At 42.9% G+C, this 18,731-nt stretch overlaps 1 protein-coding gene across 1 annotated transcript in view; it reads left to right on the top strand.

The window, feature by feature from the left end:
• The window catches only part of bicc1a (BicC family RNA binding protein 1a), a 55,519-nt gene that overhangs the window by 8,623 nt on the left and 28,165 nt on the right, over positions 1-18,731 (top strand). The window contains exon 2 of the mRNA XM_076743658.1: positions 9,989-10,035. Within this exon, the coding sequence (XP_076599773.1) occupies positions 9,989-10,035 (47 nt within the window). The remainder of the gene's footprint in view (positions 1-9,988; positions 10,036-18,731) is intronic.

The raw sequence follows: 18,731 nt of genomic DNA, 5'->3' as shown, positions 1-18,731 counted from the left end.
ATTCATCTGATCGGCTTCACACTTGGCGGGTGTGTTTCTGAGGACCCAAGTAAGTGCGGTGTCGAGTGTGAAGTAGTTTGGGTGAGCGGTTCTCGAGAAAGCTGAAACGCATTGCCCTGCAGGGCCCCTGCAGTTCTAGATGCAGCACTTCCAGAGTTCAAGACGTAAGCACGCAGGAGCTTCAACAGTCAGTGACTACGTCATACCCAGAGGGATAGGATGAACCTCTCTCAGCTAATTTGAGTTTTGATGTTCATGTGTTCATAACCCCGCACAGTTGACTTATTGTTATTAAGCTAACGTTAGCTAGCTGCTGTCAGTGAACAGTGTCAGCCTATCCTTTGTAACGCCCGGGGAACCAGCTGAAACATGGGGCAGCTGGCGAGCTTCAGCAGGAATTTTATCAATAGTGATGATTTAGCAGTAAAGATTTCATTCATTCACTGCTCACATCTGCATGAAGGTTAGAGTTTGAGTGACAGGGCTTTTCTTTCAGCATCATTTGTAAGTTTTGCTTTTCACATGTGCGTTGTGTCTTTGACCTACGTTCAGTCAATTCAATGTCACTTAACAAAGAAGCAGAAGTAACTGTTATTATTAAAAATTCAGACACATTGGTAGGTCTGAAACTGTGGGTCTAGAACTGAGGGGTCTCTCCGGCTCTGCAGGGCATTGATATTGAGAAACCTGCCAGCAGCAACGCTGCAGGCCAAGCCATCACCACTGCACTAGTTCCTAAATATTTCAGCTCTGGTTGAGGTGGTGATGCCCGTGGCTGCTACTGATGCTGCAGCAAACACCCACTGAGCAGCTGCTTTGTCAGAAATGCAACAGAGGACTTTTATCAAAGAAGTCAGTCATAAATAATTGCAATTGAGATCTGATACCCTCCAGATTCATGCACACTGAAAGGTGTTAACAGACAAGAACCAATGAGGTAAAATTAAAAATCACTCGATGCACAAGATGCTTGAATGGTGAAACAGTTTTATCTCAAAAGCAGGATTAGTAGAAGGAGGCGTATCAGACCAATTATTAATAATCTCCCAGTTTTCTTTTCACAGAGACAAAGAAGTTAGTGCTGAAAGCTCAGGATACTTCTCTGGCACTGTTGATAGGAAGGACCACATAAAGCAGACAGCCTGTTCTGCTTTATGTGTACACTTCCCCAAACCTTACTTGGTGATTAGATACCACCGTTGTCTTGGAAAAGCAGTTAAAGTGTTTCTCAGGCGCTGGGGTCTTTTGTTTAGACGCCAACTTGTGCAAGGCAGTTCACAGGGGAGCGAGAGTGCTGGCACCGGTCTGTATTCATTTAGATGTCAGCCTAATTACTGGCAGCTCCCTGTCAGCTGCAAGGTGATACACTCGTAGAAACATCCTGTCTTTAAGGTGAAGCGTTCAGGCTTGATTGATGAGAACAGCAGCTTGACTGAATGCTATTGATTGTACTGAATGTTTCCTTATTAGTCTAAAGAGAGACAGGAATAGTTGTAGGTCATATAAAGATACAGCGAGACATGAATTTGTCAGCCGTCAAAGACTCTGCTGCAGCATTTAGACAGCGGTAGCTTCCTTTTAATATCTCTGGTTGTTTCAGGCTTTGTCCAGTAATTTTGTGGGTGAATCATTTAGCTGATCTGCCTGATGGCAATGCTGGATTTACACAATTGTTGCAACGCGATTAACAACCTTGATTTGTCATCAGCTGATTAGCAAAAATTGGGCGTTCCCTATCGGACATTGTTTTTATCAAAAATTCCAGGAAATATAGAACCCCGATTCCAAACAAGTTGGCAGCTTTGCAGAAGAGCAGCTTCACAAAGTGTCTCCATTCATGTGTTCACAAAGTGGTGAACCTCGCTCCATCCTCGCTTGTGAAAGACTGAGCCCTTGCAGGATGCCCCTTTCATACCCAGTCATGATACTATCACCTGTTACCAATCAACGTGTTTACCTGTGGAATGTTCCAAACTGGTGTTTCTGGAGCATTCCACATCTTTCCCAGTCTTTAGCTGCTCCTGTCCCAACTTGTTTGAAGCAAATGCAGAACAAGCAGATATTTACAAAAATCAATGAAGCAGATCAGGTCCAACATTAAAGCTACTGTCTTTGTGCTGTTTTCAGTTGAGTTTATGTCAAAAAGGTTTAGCAGATTACCCACTTTACATACATTTATCCAAAATCAGATCGCAGATTCATTTGGACACATTTTCCCCTTTTACATTGAAATTAACACTTGAAACTAATCACAGCAGGAGATTGGACGTTCTTCAGTCTGCCATCTGTACGATGCACTCAAAATGCATGTGTTAATGTTCTCAGCCAGTGAGTTTGTCACATTGCGTGTGTGTTGGTGTTTGGCTGCAGCTGCCTGAGGCCCTCTCATTAGCTCCATGTTGAATCAGCTGAGAGCGGCTGCACACTGGAGAGGAGGGACACCGGAGAGCTGGTGTGAAAACATCACGCTCTCTCGCTCTTTTCATGACACATGGGAAATGTAGTCCTTTCATCTGGAGTCGTCGTCCTCTCAGTCAGGCCGGCTCATGAGTCTGGCTTTAATATTAATCTGCCTCACTTCAGCAAAGGCGTGCGAGCAGACGGTGGACTGAGATCTCAAACTTTTCCCAGATTAAAGCTGTCATTTCTTGTGAAATCCCATCCACAGGAAACCGACGTTGTATAACCTTTTCTCGTTTTAATGCTTGCGCAGACTTTTCTGTGAATGTCCCAAGTTTCACCTTAAGCCCTCTTGTGATTATTGCCAGTGCAGAGGATTTTGTCTAAGCAGCTCTGCAGTTTAGAGATTTAGCTGGTGCCTTTAGGGGCTCCCTTTGCTTTTTGTAATCTAAAAAGCTCCTGTCTTCATAGGAATCCTTTGACATGAGGCATTTTTGCTTGATAATTCTGGCACTGCACAAATATTGAGGTAACCAGGTGTATAAACTCTCCTTTATTATTTGATGGCTACTGAGCGACTGATATAGCATGGTCAAAATAAATGGATGTTGGCTTCCATCTGCACTATGAGGTGTTTGCCCTCTTGTTTTTGGGAGCCATTGTGGATTTGTCCGCTCTCATTTGGCTTTCGTTGAACCGCTGCTCAGTCTTTTCTATCAGGCCTGAGTCGTGTAGGATGTGAACTATCTCACAGTGAAAACATCTACGTCAAAATGTCTTGATCTGGTTTATTAGGGCTTATGTCGCTATTGTTTTCTTGATTGTTGTGTGTGGATCGAAGCCATAACTGTAGAAATCAACACTGTTTACATTCCTTCAGTGTCCAAACAGCGGAATCTCCCAGAAAGTTAGCTTCTCCACAAAATAATGGATAGCAGACCTCGCTCCATCTGCCAGCGTCGAGTCCTTTTTGCCGTTCACAGCAACTCCTCTCACTTCTTTACATGCGGTGACAGTGATTAGATACATTAAATAATTAGATGGAGGGAATTACAGGGTGGGTATCTGAACTGTAACCACCATGTTTACTTTGTCAAATTAATGGACAACAGAGATAACTGCTTTGAATTAGTGCCACATTATTAGCTCCACATTTTCAGAAAAACACCAGAGGACAGAATTGATTGCAACATGTGATCTGTGCTCTGGGGTCCTGTGTCGTTTTTCAGCTGTGATGCTTTTCCAGTCTGCTGTGCTGGAAGGGAGGAGCATTGCATTGTCCTCACATAACCTGGGCCAACAAAAAAACACTATTAGACCATTTGAGTGCTTGAGAAACGAATGAAACAAAGCATCTTGGACATAAATCAGAGCTACTGAATGCTGAAGAATATATGTTAAACTGGGGATGTGCTGTGAAAGTCTTGTCCAGCCATTCAGTTGATTTTTGTCTTAAGAAAGGCCTATAATTTAAAATTGGGTTTTTCAGATGGCAGACAAAATAATAGGTTTCTTGGTTATCTAAGTAATGAGGCATAAGCTATGCATTTTTGTGGTAATATCCCTGTCAGTTCTTTGGGAAAATGGGCAAAGACGAAAAAAGATCTTTGCTTCTTCCCTTCTAATCTTGTGTTGTTGGCAAATCAAATTTAAAAGATGGCAAACGTGAATGTTGTGAAGAATGTGAAGTTGTGAACCACCATATTTGAATTTGCATCGAAAAGGTTGCCAGTCAGCAGCTGACTCTCAAGTCTCAGAGGTTGGTGCGCCCTTGAATGACCATTTCAACCAGATGGTCAGTAACAATCAAAAAATAGATGCAGTTTACAGTCAAAAGGGTGCAAAACCATCATGGCTCCTTTTTAAATGATGTCATAACATTAGTCATGTTTTTGCTAAATTATTCCATCACATCCTGTTTGTGTTAGCGGTTTTCCGTTTGGGATGGGTTGTATTTTCTGTGAAAACCTGGTGCTTGCATTACCCATAATGCAACTCAACCCCCAGGGGTTCAGTAGGGGATTCGGTGCTAGTAGCATCCCATGTCCTCGAGCTGCTTGCCTCAGACAGAGATGGGTAGCGGTCTACAGAGATCTGGTTTCTTCTCTTTTCATACTTATAGTCTACAGCCCCAACCATTGCTGCCTCAAGTGACATCACTCAAGGCAATTAGTCAGACTTTATGCAGCTGCCTCTGGAGCCACAAAAGGCTTTACACCACAAATACAGCTGCACTCCCCAAAACACGTAAACAGACTTTGATATGTTTAGTCGGTGAGTTTCCCCTCTTCATGTTTTTCATGTCAATCAAAGGAAAACGCTGATTTGTTTCTGTAACTGCTCTTACAATGAACCGTGTAGCTGCAGTGATCTCATTCATGCATGTCACCGTTGTTCTGACTCTGGCACAAGATGAGACCTTCCTATTCTTAATCCCAGCTACAAGGCTCTCATTGGTGCAGTTGTTTTTCCAAGCAGGGACACGGTCATCAGTGAACAGGAAGCTTAACCTTACATTCAGAGGTCTTGAACCAGACTTGTGCTCATAGGGTAATGAGGAGAGTTTGTCAGCCCCCCAAATAGCTACAAATGCCTCAATTAGCTATTGCTTGATAACAAATTGCTTTAAGTCGAATTCAAGCCAAAAGTTGTCATGCAATTGTTTTTAGAGCGCTGAGCCATCACTTTAAGACCTCTAACACAGCACAGATTTAGAATAAGTGGTGCATAGGATGAAACATAGGATCAGCCTCCATATGCTAACATGTTCCAGAGCTCATTGGACGCCCTGCTGTGCCCCTGCTGTCTCTGCTCTGGGTTCTCCCACGGCCGCTTTACACGGCACACATGTGCCACCAGGATGTTTTTGCCTGCGCACATGGCTCATGTTTTCACTCATGTTTCCATATCAGATTTCTTTCAGCTCCCTGCACTCAAATGCCGAAGCTGCTGTTGCACTGTTTGTGTTTGCCTTTTTGCTTGTTGTGGGGTTAAAAGCCAAGCCTTTCTTGTGAATTTGTGTTTTTTTTTTTGACTTGGACTTCAGAGTTTTTACTTAAATGTTAATAACTGAAAATCTAATACTGCTGACAGAGTGCCACAGAAAACATGGTTTAATGGTCTGTGTGCTGTTTTAATTCATCAGTTGGCTTCATCGGCTGATAAAAAGGAAACGACTGCCTTTTGTGCATGTGTATGACTCTCCGCGAGAGGCTTGCCTCATATGAGAAAACTCTTTACACTCCATCATTTCTGTCTTCAGGGTGACATTCCCTCAATCCAGCTGATTTCTAGCAGAATGTAACATCACTATAAGGCCACAAGCTGTTTCTCGGGTAAAGAACAGCCTCGATAGCAGCAGTCTGTCTTGTCTGTAGCAGTCGCCATTATTGTTGCTGCTCCTCCTTGGTTCCTCCTTGGAAAATGTTCCCCTTGTATTAGAGTTGTGTTTCCTGTAGTGCCACCACTGCTGTTGGGGTCAGGTGTAGTGGACATACAGTAAGGAAACTCTGGGATCAGGGTAATGGGAAGTGTAGCTGTGTGAGGTTTTTCTGTATAGTCAGTCCAGATGGCAGTCAGCACACCCCCAGTTTGGAGAAGCAGGCACGAGTACCAACACAGAAGCTAAGCAGTGTCAGTTTAGGTGCATGCTATGTTATGAACATTAGAGGCTGATGTTAAATCTGTATTTATTTGTATGTGTCCATAGCAAATCCGATTCATTTCATGGATAAATGTTGTAAATTTCAAATCAAATTCCTTCAGGCAGAAATTTGAATTCCCTAGTATTAACATGCAGTTATCATGCTAATGCTACCTGCACAGGCCTGCCCAGCTGGTGGTGTTTGTCACATGGTGATTACTGGGCGTAATTGTGGTACTTAGTGGCGGAGCAGTAGGTCACATCTGACACTTTGCATGACAGCATCCGCACAGCTCAGGCAGACATACAGCAGAGAGGTTATTCTTCTGTTTCCCTCTCAGCACGTTTCCTCTGTGAAGAACAGGAGACCTCTGTTCTGCATCCAGTGAGTTTACAAATCAGCGACAGTTCAAGTGAAACCTATAAGAAGATTAAAAGAATCCAGTTCAGCGTCATTATATCATTCCATTACTGTCCTCGTGCCAATGTTTCTAAATTGGCATTTTAATTGGTTGACCATGTGGCCTGTTTTATGTCTCATTCATTTTCCATGACAGAGAATTACCTTTAGGATTTACTTTTGTTTGGATGATTAAAAAAAAAAAAAAATACTGAGACCACAGAGAAAAGGAGCGACTGGCTCGATCACAGTAGGAAAAAACCAGTCTGTTGGTTGTTGTTGTTGTGCTCCGCTTTGTTTGTCTTAGTACTTACAGGAAACGCTTGCAGTCACCAGCAGCAGGGTCTTTCATAATCTTGGATAACTTCAGGCCACCAAAGAGCTGAGCTCTTCACTCAGAGCTGTTTTCTGTCACTATACCCCAAAGCTGCATGTTCTCCAAACTGAATATTGGACATGAACGCTTCTGCTTACGATCATCAAATGATCCAAATGTGTTCTGTTTATGTGAATGAGGCACACATAGTTTTATCATCAGCTAGAGCCACAATGAAACTGCCACTATTTGTCCTGGACATAGATCAGGACAAGGGCCCATCCCTTCAACAACTCGAATTTTTGCGAAATAAACTATTTATGTAATTGTCAATATTAATCACTTATCTCTGAACTTGAATCGTCATAGTTCTAACTCTTTAATATAAATGTGGCTTGTGTTATATTCAGTCCACATCAGTGTTTACAGCTTGCTGCATTTCCGTTGTATTTACTGTTTCTGCACAGCATTTGGCTGCGTGCATGGCCGTGAGCGGCAGCCACTCAGTGAAATTACTGTAACGTTAGCTGCTCTTGAAGCAGCTGAAGAGGCGTCCCACATTGATTTAGCAACGCTGTTATTTCCCCATCTGTGACCCTTTCCATCTGTTAATGTTACTCCTCCAGTAGACGGCTGGAATTTTCTCGGCTGTGTTTCCAAAGTAGGTCATGTGATTAAAACGCTGGCGTAATTGAATGTGCCGTGGCTCAATGGATTGGCAGTCTGTTTATTTACTTTACTTTGCGGTTGAAGTATTGAACTGGACATTGTCTTGTTTACGTTGAGGCTACGCAGCAGATTAAGGAGGATAAGAATAGTGGAAGGGTGATGGTGGTGGGAATATTTCTTTCATTTCTGTGATCGTTTCATGAAAATAGGCTCTGAAATGCCGTTAAACTTTTGTTACCCTACACTGACAATCAGTTTCTAATCTGCATCCTTCTTAGATTTCCTTTTGTTATGCTTTGTTTTGAACGTTGAGCCAACGAGTAGCCAGACTCCACCGGTTCACTCACTGTAATGGGGTGATGAGTGCTTGATGTACACAGGTTTTATGTGAAATTGACTTAGCCGTTGAGCCAAGGCACACCAGTCTCCATGTCTTCATAAACTGTGGCCTGAGCTTGTTTACTGGGCAGACTGTGTAAGTACAAACACTTGTTAAAGGCTCATGATGTTGGCATTACTGCATCGCTGAGGGCCATAATGGCGCGTCTAGATGAAAATGAACCTTGTGTTTTGTGAGGGTTTTCAGTTTCTGTGTTTGTGCCTTGAAATGTGGTGCTGATAGAGAAAGTCATAACAATGCCTTTCACACCCAGGATTCACATGGATGGTGATCACCATATAGTGCTTTTCAAGGGAACAGGTTTTCCTATTGTGGCTCTGGTGTTCTTCACAGTTTCATTACAGCTGAAATGACAGTGTGTGTTGTGCTTACAGTCATGAAATATTTTCAGTCTGGAGGATGTTATCATGTATTAAAACTAAAGTACTGATGAGGAGACTCCCAACTCTGTCCTCTCTCTCCTTTTTCCCTAATAATATATATTAATAGTCACCTTTTTGGTGTAGGGATGTGATACAGTGTGATACTTTTCTAACCTTTGTTGACTTTGTTGTAAATATCTGCTTATTCTGAATTTGATGGCAGCAACACGTTTCAAACAAGTTGGGACAGGAGCAGCTAAAGACTGGGAAAGATGTGGAATGCTCCAAAAACACCTGTTTGGAACATTCCACAGGTAAACAGGTTCATTGGTAACAGATGATGGTATCATGATTGGGTGTGAAAGGGGCATCCTGGAAAGACTCAGTTGTTCACAAGCGAGGATGGAGTGAGTTTCACCACTTTGTGAACACATGACTGTATGAAGGATGTTAATACATGAGCTCAGCAACACTTAGTAAGAAGCTTGTCAGTATCGTTCACTTGCAGATGATTTATGTTTTACAGAGTCCCAACTTTTTTTGAATCAGGGTTGTATTTTTTTGAAGTTTAGCAACAAAGGACTGTTCATTATCAGTTAATTTACCAATTTACATAATGTTTAAAAAAATTATTTGGTCAATCAGAAATGAGGGACGAATGCCTGTTACAGTTTCCTGAAGCCCAAAGAGACGTCTTCAGATTGCTCAGATTACCGACAGTCCAGAATATGAAGATATTGAGTTTCCTTTCATGAAGACAAAGAAAATCAGCACAGCTGCGAAGCTGGAACAAGGATTCAGAAATTGAAACTCCCCAGTCACTTTGATATTTGAAGTAATTCAGCTATTTATTCTCAAATCGAAGCTTTGTCATCTGCAGATGAAACGCAGCAGAACTTTGGTTTTCTTCTAATTGTGGCTTAATTCTTGTCGGTGCACCAGGGTCAGCATTTATGACTGAACTGTGTAACCCACATCAACTGTGCTGCTGCTCCTGACCCAGATTTGTACAGACAGCAGCAGATCCATCCCGAGAACGCTGGCTGAAATGCATCATTAAACATTCCCTGTATTCCCAAATGACAGAGGAACATGAGAATTCTCCTTGGAGAGCAGATATGTATTTTGCATCAACGGAGCTGCCACAGTTTGAAGGACTTGCAGATGTGTTGGAGCGACCGCAGGCCTGACTTGCTTCGGTGGTTGGCTCTTCGTCTCTGTCCAGCTTTACTGTATGAGCTCAGGGACTTTCTTGGCATTTTTACCTGCTTGGGAAAACTACTTTAAAACACCAGGGCTTTCCTAAGTGCTTCTTTTGTTTACAGGTGATTTTGGGCTGTTCATTTTTGCTAGCTCTTTCATTCAAAGCTGGAAGTGTACAGTATGCTGACAGACGAATTTCTAGAGTGTGAAAGCTTCTTTTAAGAAGTGTGAAAAGGGACACCAAATGTGGTCTGAAATACTCCATTAACGGCCACTGTAAGATGCCCAAATATTTTCAAAGTATCCGTCAATTTGTTACACGGAAGCTGTGTCCAATCTCCAGGATTATAGAAAATGACTTGGAACATTTTCGTCCGTTCCTGCAAATGGGCAGCATCAGTGGCCGTGCCAAACACAATATCCAAAGAAATGGCAATCCACCATAAACACTGCTGTGAGTGAAGGTACCGTAACATTTCAAGGAGACTGGATAATCTGCGTGTGATTTGGCCGTGTTAAGGTTACATTGTGTATGTAAAACTGATGGCTCTGTGTGGTTTTAGGAATTTATTTTTCTCTCTCTGTCTCACTGTAGCTGCCTCTGAGGGGAGAGTCAACGGCGGGGAGGATTTCTTTCAGAAGGTGAGTTTGCAGTCTGAACTTGGACCGTGTTTGCTTTGTCTTTGGGTTGCGTTCAAGCCCACTGAGCCAGCGATTCTCTGCTGGTAAAGGAGCAGATGTCAGGTGCTTCCTCAGTCACTTGTAATTACACATCAAAACAAACAAAAACAAGGGAACAACACTGACGTGGAGTCACTCCAGGGCTCCGATCCTATAACACAGCTGACACAACACTGTGGGCCTTTCTCACTTACATAATATATCAGATCACCTGCAGTCTAACATGAGAGAGAGGCTGAACACAGGCCTGCTCCAGCCAGCTCTGCCTCATTGATTTGTCTTTGTCACTGATTTAATTAATTAATGCTCTGAAGCTTCATTACATGCAATAAAGCAAAGATTTGCCTCAGTGATCTTTAATAGTCTTGAATATATTTTTTTGTCACAACTCATTACACTAGTGCACGTAAATCACTCGAGTGTGTGACCCTGTCTGGGTTTATTGTCATTTTTAAGTAGTTCTTTCTGTTAATTAATGATTGTCCAACAAATTTTAACTACGAGGATTAGTCTTTGTTCTGCTAAAGCCTCCGTGTCTCGAACAATGAAATCATATCTGAACGTTCATTAATGAAGTTGCAGTGACTTTCCTAAAGTAAGTGAGTAAGGTTTATTAAGTAAGACACCTCTCACAGAGCAAGGTTACAAAGTGCTTTGCAAAATAAAAACAACTTAAAACAGTAAAAAAAAAAAAAAGAAAAAAAAAGAAAAAAAACAAGAACAGACCTGAAACACACACAGAATTATACTTCCAGACAGTATAAGGTTAGTTTGAATAAATTAGCCTTTAGCTGCTTTTTAAAGGCATCAATAAAAGTATATAGGAAGAGCACTCCACAGTGTTGGAGCCACCACCTCAAAACCACAATCACCATTTGTTTACAGTTGATCTAAGTGACCTGCAGGTGATAGGACAGCAGGTCAGGGATGTGCACAGATGTCTGTCCATGCAGGTCTATACATGTTAGCGCAAGAACCTTAAAATCAATCCTGAACTTGATGGGAAGCCAATGTAAGGAAGATAAGATGGGTGTGATATGAGCATTCCTGCTGGACCTGTTCACCAGCCGTGCAGCAGCATTCTGTACTATTTGTAAACAGTCCAGAGACGACAGTAGTCAGGATGATAGAAAAGCATGAATTATCATCTCTAGCTCAGGCAGTGATACAGCAGAGCTGAGTTTGGCATCTTAAATGGAAGAAACATGTGCAGGTCAACAGTTTGCCCGTTGCCTGATCAAATGTAACACAGAGATTTGTAAGATTTGAATGTACCACTGAAAAAAGAGCCGACATTGAGGAATCATGGAGGCTATGTTATCTGAGGCAATGAAACGACCTCAGACTTATCTGCATTTAACTGTAAAAAGATGTTGGTTATCCAGTCCTTAAAGGCAATCAGAGCATTTCAGTTTGTTGGTCTCATCAGGCTTAAAAGAGATTACAGTTGGATGCCGTCAGTGATACGTGATACCTTTTTGAATTTGCTAATAATATGGCTTAAGGGAAGCAAATACAAGGCGAATAATATAGGACCCAAGACAGAGCCCTGAGGCACACCGCAGGAAAGAGCAGCGGTTTCAGGCTTGTCAGGACCAAGCAACACAGAAAGGAGGAGAACCAGTCAGGATGCTATGATCTGCAGTAATGAAAGCTGTGCCAACCAGCAGCACCAAGACAGCATTGACCCACATCAGAAGGCGTCATTATGTCACTGGAGACTCTGAGAAGAGCCGTGTCAGTGGAACACTTCTAACGAGAACCAGATTGGAATTTATCGAAAATGTTGTGAACAGTCGAGACAGCAGTGACCTGTTTGGCAACAACGTTTTCTGATGTTTTTGACGTATAAGTAGAGCTGTGACAAGTCATTGATAAGTTGTCAGCTATTAAATTGGCCGCCAGCTATTTTGATAATCACTTAGTTTGGATAATTTTTTTGAGAAAGAAGAGTTAAAATTTTCTGATCTCAGCTTCTTAAACATGAATATTTTCTGGTTTCTTCACTCCTCTGTGACCATAAATGGAATATCTTTGGGTTGTGGGCAAAACAAGACATTCGAGGACATCGTCTTGGGCTTTGGGACACACTGCTGAACTTCTTTCGCCATTTTCTGACATTTTATAGACCAAACAACTAATCAATTAATTGAGAGAATAATCAACAATGAAAGGGAAAGCAACCATAAATGTTTGTTGAGACAGTAAACGTGTTCATGAACTGACAAAAAGACGACCTCGGTCTGCAATTTGTTTAATTTATAAAATACAAAATCAATATATCAAAAAAATAAAAACCCCAAGAATGAACGTAGACAGACTTTTCACATGGCACCAAAAATGAAAGCAATCACATCTTCAGCAAAGTTAACCATTGACACTAATTGAATCTTGACAGCAGTTATTATGAAGGTATCTCTTTAATTATGTGGTTCTCTGTAAGCATCTCGAGTTGACTCGTTCCTGTTTAAAATCCAGTTTCCTGAATATGTTGAACTCTATAGTATGTTAATGGGCTGTAATGAAATAAATGATGGGCAGCGGTTTGCTTTAGCATTCCTCTTTTGTCTATTTTCCGTATTTGGTTTTGGAGGTTCGGAAGCTGAGTTAAATGTCAAAGAAGGAGGCAATTTAACTGTCCCTGAAGCAGTTTTCAAAAAACCAAGTAATGCAAACCAGGCGCCTTAAGATTCCCCTCCTTGGAATTTTAACAAGGACTCTAGATATGCTGTAGTTCTGCCTCCACCTCTTTTGGTTTGGATATAACTCCAATGTTTAAGATATGCAGTGGAGGTGTCTGCCTCGCCGTACGGCTGCTGCTGCTGCTGTTTTGACTTCGCCAGCTTTTAAAGTCTCTGGCTTGAATTTTGTCACAGCTCGTTCAAAGACCCGGTGGTTACTAGAGGTTAAACTGTCGATTAGAAATTAGCGTGCAGCTGTTTGGGTTGGCAGGCTGGCGAAGAGCAGTAAAGGAGGAGGGCGAAAGTCCTGTTTTTATTGTAGGATTTCCATTTGGATACGTCTGTACAGTTTCCCTCTGATAGCGTGATCACCATACATGCTCAATTAAAGTCAGGAAAATAAACACTGAGTGCGACTGTGGAACACTGTTGTTGAAAGAAAATGGATGAGGTGTGTGAAATACCTTGAAGTTGATGAAAATGGAAACTCTTAGTTGGACCGTTTCCTGCCCGTCCACCACCCATCTACCACAACACACACACACGCACACACACGCACACACACACACACTCAGTGAGAGTGCATAGCAGCTCTCTCCCTCACGTAAGGCAGCATATGGTCATTTCTGACACTCACGCTTTTTACTCACTCGGCTTTGGGAATGAGATTTCGTAGTTGCCTCAGCAGTGAGACTTAAGTTTGGAGTCGCTGACGAGAGCAGCATAAAATGGTCCACCCCCGCACTTTCTCCCCAGGCCCGCTCGCTGTGGTTGATCAAACCCTCTTACTCACTGTCTGCTGGACTTCCTTTGAGTCCAGAGAAACATTTTGTGACAGAGAGCAAACAGTCCACCCTCTTTGTGCAGTCAATGAAAAAGTAAAAAGGATGGCAGACCACAGGAGGGTGCCACAGCTGGGAAATTAGCCGTGTGCAAGTCCCCGCTGCTCACATGAGGGAATCTCAACAGCTACATGTCCCTCTTTCTTCTTTGTCTTTGTTTTGGTCTCTGCCTCGTGTTGTCCCTCCTGCTCGTCCCCCGTTCCTCTTCTTCCCGCCTGCTGTTTCAACTCTATTTCATCTTTGCATTTTATGAAACCGCTGCTGTGTCATTGTGAACAGGCTTGTGCAACAAAGGGGATTTTTCTGCAAATGAAGTGCTTGATGGTTTAGCAGAAAGCGTGTGTCGGTGAACAGTTCAGCGCGCTGTTGTGCAGTGAAAGTTTTGGACTTTAAACTGTTGGAGTGTCAAATCATTGGCACAGACCACAAAGCCGTTTGGAGAGCTGCGCGGGAGTTGAGGCGTGGGACAGCAGAGAGCCGAGAAGCTCGCCTGGTCGAGCCGATAGCTGTGCGCCACAGAAGAGCTTGGAGTGGATTTGGGTTGAGAGATGCCTTTGAACCCCTGGCGAGTTCATCTCTGATCTCCCTTCCATCTCCATCCCAGGAGTTGTGGCTGTGTAAATAATGCCAGGCGTGATGTCGAAGTGCCAGTGCGCTCAGATCTCCGGCCAGGCGTAATTCATTTCATTCGCTTTATAGGACTGAGCCATCTTGTATTTCACTGCGCTGACACGGCAAATAGGAAAACTTAAACCTGCGGTGCGGGACTTTTATATATAAATGAACATCCGTTACATTCAAGCTCTTGCCAAACGAGTTCACACAATCTGATTAAACCTATCACCACCAGATATGTCATTACCGGAGTTATTAAATCTGGCACTGCAGTAGTGATCCGTTTTACTGAAGGTTCAGCAACGTAGCAGCAGAGTAGGCGACAGCAACTCGGAGCATGGCGGAGCCTGTGGCTTCATAAGCACGTCGACAGTGTTTGTGTACTTATGCTGACTGCCAGACGGGGGAGACAGAATTTCCACAGCGCAGGTTTAACACTGTCAGGATGAAATATTTGGTTGGCACAGAATTGTGAGATGTTGACAGAACTGGGTCAGTATGAGTGATATTGAAGCAAAATGTAAATGAACGAATGTTTGTGTTTATTAAGTGGCTTAAATTAATTTAGAATGACATGTAGGGTTGATTCATTTTAGGGTTGCAGTGGTATGAGATTCACTGTATGATGAAAAAGCCTCAGAGTGTACGGTATTACTCAGTTGTTGTTGTTAAAGAAATAAATGAACTTTGGTATAATTTCACAAAATATTATGTCCAGACAGACCTGAAACTTGATATTATCAACTTGAAAAAAATGCTTTTAATGACACAAAAAATGTAGAATTCAATACCGAAGATAAGTAAAGGTACACGATATGATAACCGTCGATCTTCACACCACGGTGTGCTGTGATACCGCTGCAGCCCTGATTTCAACAGTACACTGTTTTTGCAGAGGTTCCCTCCTTGCAGTGTGTGTTGCTCTTTCATAACGGTGCACATGTCCGTATGAGCCCTGAGGTGTAACGGGGGCTGTAGCTGCAAGTTGGCGCTTGGATTGTGAACATGAACTCAGATATGACTGTTGAGTCTCGTGGGGAAGATTCAGTCCATGCAGTTCCCTCAGTCAGCCTCTAAACTCGGCTCGAAACCTCTCTGCACCCCACAACAGCCCTCCGTATCCCCCTCCCAAACACACACACATTCCAGCTGTATCAACAGCTGCGCCATTGCAGTACGGGCCAGGAAACATGCCTCTGCCATGTTGATTGCTGCTGTTTTTATGCGTATACACACAAAGACGCACACACAGACACACACACACACAGTCACGTGTGTTGAGCACATGTGGTCTCTCTCTGGACACCGCCTTAATGATATCCTGTTTGATTTCACGTACAGCTCCGCACACGTCCGCGTACACCAGCTGCAAACCTCTAAGAGCCAATCATCGTGTCAAGGTTGCACCGTGAAACTGATCAGAACCGTGGTCATTTATGTATTTATTCATCCCAGAAAGGGTGGAGTGGCAGAGAAGAAAGGGTGGAACGTTAAATGTGTAGGTAACTTAATTTGTGCAAATATCGTGACCCATTTGAGAGGTATTTGCTAGCGCCTTCATAAAAATAAACGCCGTCCACCCTTTAAAATGGTGTGTGGTCTGTCAGAAATCAGTCCCATCTGCAGGACGCTGCCAAGAACAGCAACGCTGGACAGGAAACAGGACTCTCTGGACAAGGCCCTTTTAGAGAAAAAGTTGATGAGGCATAAGCCATATAGTTTCATAATTTCAGGAAAGAATAATTAGAGTTGTCTCTGATACAAATGGAAAAGTAAACTTTTGCTTTTCTGGGGCTTCTACACTGCATTGTGTTTAACACGTTACACTCATTTGCTCCCACATTGCCACTGTGCCCCTGAGAGGTGGTGACAGTGTTGTATTTCTTTAATTTGTGGTTTTAAATTGAAAGTCTCCCTGGCCAAATCCAGACGCATCTGCCATTGTCACGTACGACTGTTTTTCAGTGCGAAAGCCAAAAAAGAAGAGAGTGAAGGCAGAAGTTAAAGGGATTTCTCTTTGTCCTTTGTTACATCCAGCTGTTGTGGTGAGCACGTGCCTTCAGTTGATGGAGAAAAGGTTTGCGTTTAGCTGCCTGGAATTAGTGATTTATTAGCGTTTCTCACATATACGAGAGGACGGCAGGAGGGTGTCATGTTGTAGATTAGAGTGGCCTCTGCCGCGGGTTAGTTTGAAACCCAGTAAGGCAGAACTCATCAGATTTTGGTTTCAGGCTGATTTTATTGCGTGTAAAACTATTCTGAGCGAATAGACTGATAATGTTATTGCAGCACTTGTGATATTATTGCAGAGAACAGGGATGGGAAGCTTTCCAGTTGGAGGACATTAGTGGAGGATCATTAGCATGCTGGATGCTAAAGCTGGAACCGTTTTCATCTTCGTCACTTTGATGATGCCACAGAAGAATTCCTTAGAAAAGCAGTTGGGTGAGATCATCTGAAAGGAATTCGGCCTTTCTTTTCTTTGCTCAAGATGATACGAAAATTCCGTTTGGTTCTGTGATTCATTCAGTAGAACCTAGACGTAAACATGGAGGCACAGGCAGGATAAATCATGAAGAATGTCTGGAAGAGTCTTCCTCTGCCATAAGATGAATAATGATGATGCCCAAAGATATGCAACTTGGGCCAAGAGCTTAAGAGGGAGAAGGAAGAATGTAACAAAACATCAGTAAATAGACTTTTGTTGTGCAAATGTGTTTTGCAATGATTTTATTGGCTTCCACCGATCTGTTTTATGAGTTTTTCTGAGGAATGCCCTAATCCTGTTTTGCTAAAGAACGTACAAACTCGCCTTTGAAGGAGGAGTTCTTCATTTTCTTGCTGTGAATTTACAATGCAGAGGCCGAAAGAAATGGCTTCCAGCTTGCTTTGATAAATCGAACGGTGCTTAATAAAGTTTTATCTTAGTCTGCCAGTGGCAGAATAATGGCATCGGCGCCTCATTCCTCGTCTGGCCTCTCGTGCTTCTATGTGATTACATGATGTTGTAGAAAATCGGTGAGGCTTGAAAAGGCTTCCAGTCAACCATCATGGACTCTGGGGTATATAGCCCAAAGTAAAGAAAGGCGCATATCAGCCTTTCAAAGCTGCCTCTCTGTTTTACAGGTGTGTGAGACTGGAAGAGGATAAGCTGTCAGAATTTGTTGTAAAGGATGCCAAACAGACTGTGCTACTTCCAGAAGAGCATATGGAGGAATTTAAGCACTTCCCTTTTCGTTTTGTGCATCAGTCCTCGCAGGAATACAGGCTGCAGCTCTTTATTTGGCAAGAAAAAAAAAAAACAGATATAATTTGAAAGTGTTTTTAAAATAATGAAGGCTGCGAATCGCCGTAGCAGCGCTAATAAGCCGAACATCTAATCTTCACTGGGAGCGCTGATGGCTCTTAATGCACCCTCTGTCCCATTTCGGTTACAATACATGGCTCATTGCTTAATGCGCTGGGCCACCGAGGAGCCTAAAGTGCTGCTCGTGTAATGGCTTGAAGCAGTGCTGGATCACGTGGCTGAACACTTTGAGAAATTCATATCTTCTCCACCCCGAAAGCACAAACCCCCGGAAAGTAATAAAACAAAGAAAAGACCGCAGGACCTTTGTGAAAACACGGGTAGTGCACATGGAGGACAGGGCTCTGAGGAGAGAGACTGTCAGCTCCTCGTTTTTGGGAAAGTTTGACAGTTTTTCCACTTGCTTTTTTTTCCCCTCGCTAACATCAGCCATGGCTGGCAGCTCTCAAGGGGTTTGTTTGTGGGTTTGTAGCCAGAAAGCCAAGCAAGGTGAGAGCTTCCTCATGGCTGAAAAGAGGAGCAGGCGCTTGGATAATAGATTTTCCCTGACTGGAACACTGACAGTGTCCTGACCGGCTCTTTACTCTTTTTGTGTGCTGCCAGCAGCTTGCTTTTTTCACATCGATACACATGCTCCTGGTTTGCAATGACTAGACTTGTCAAAGGGCTCTCGTATAGATTGTTGTTGGCATTTTTCACATGTACCAAAGCCAAGTGCACTCAGGTTTTTCTTCTTCTTCTTCTTCTTCTTTCTGGTGGCGTTCGGTTGGGAGAATTTGGGTGTCGAGCAGAAATGAAGCTGTGTCTGGAAACATCATATAAACTAATATCACCAGACATGTTTAAACTGGACTCACAGCTATTTTGACTTCTTGGGTTCTGTGACCCTTAAAGATTGTTTTTGTGAGCCGTTGTACTTCATGTAAAGCTTTTTTGTAACTGCTGGCTGCTGATACCTTGTTTCATATGTTCTTTAACATCAGGAAAATGAATGTTTGTTATTACAGGAGGAGCAGCGAGGAGTCGAGCACACTTCAAGCTCAGCCAAAACCACATTGAGACACTGAAGTAATTCTACAAACGCCCTATATAATACTGACTGCAGCCCAACCCCCACTAGCTTTCACATAATAATTATGATCAGCATGCATACGGGCTGATAATTTGTTCTTCCTCTGCTTGCTCACGTGTTGCAAACCGATGCGAGCAGCA

This window comes from Chaetodon auriga, chromosome 11, assembly GCF_051107435.1.
Source record: "Chaetodon auriga isolate fChaAug3 chromosome 11, fChaAug3.hap1, whole genome shotgun sequence".
In the NCBI taxonomy this organism is placed as follows: domain Eukaryota; kingdom Metazoa; phylum Chordata; class Actinopteri; order Chaetodontiformes; family Chaetodontidae; genus Chaetodon; species Chaetodon auriga.
This window is presented reverse-complemented; position numbering and strand designations above follow the sequence as displayed.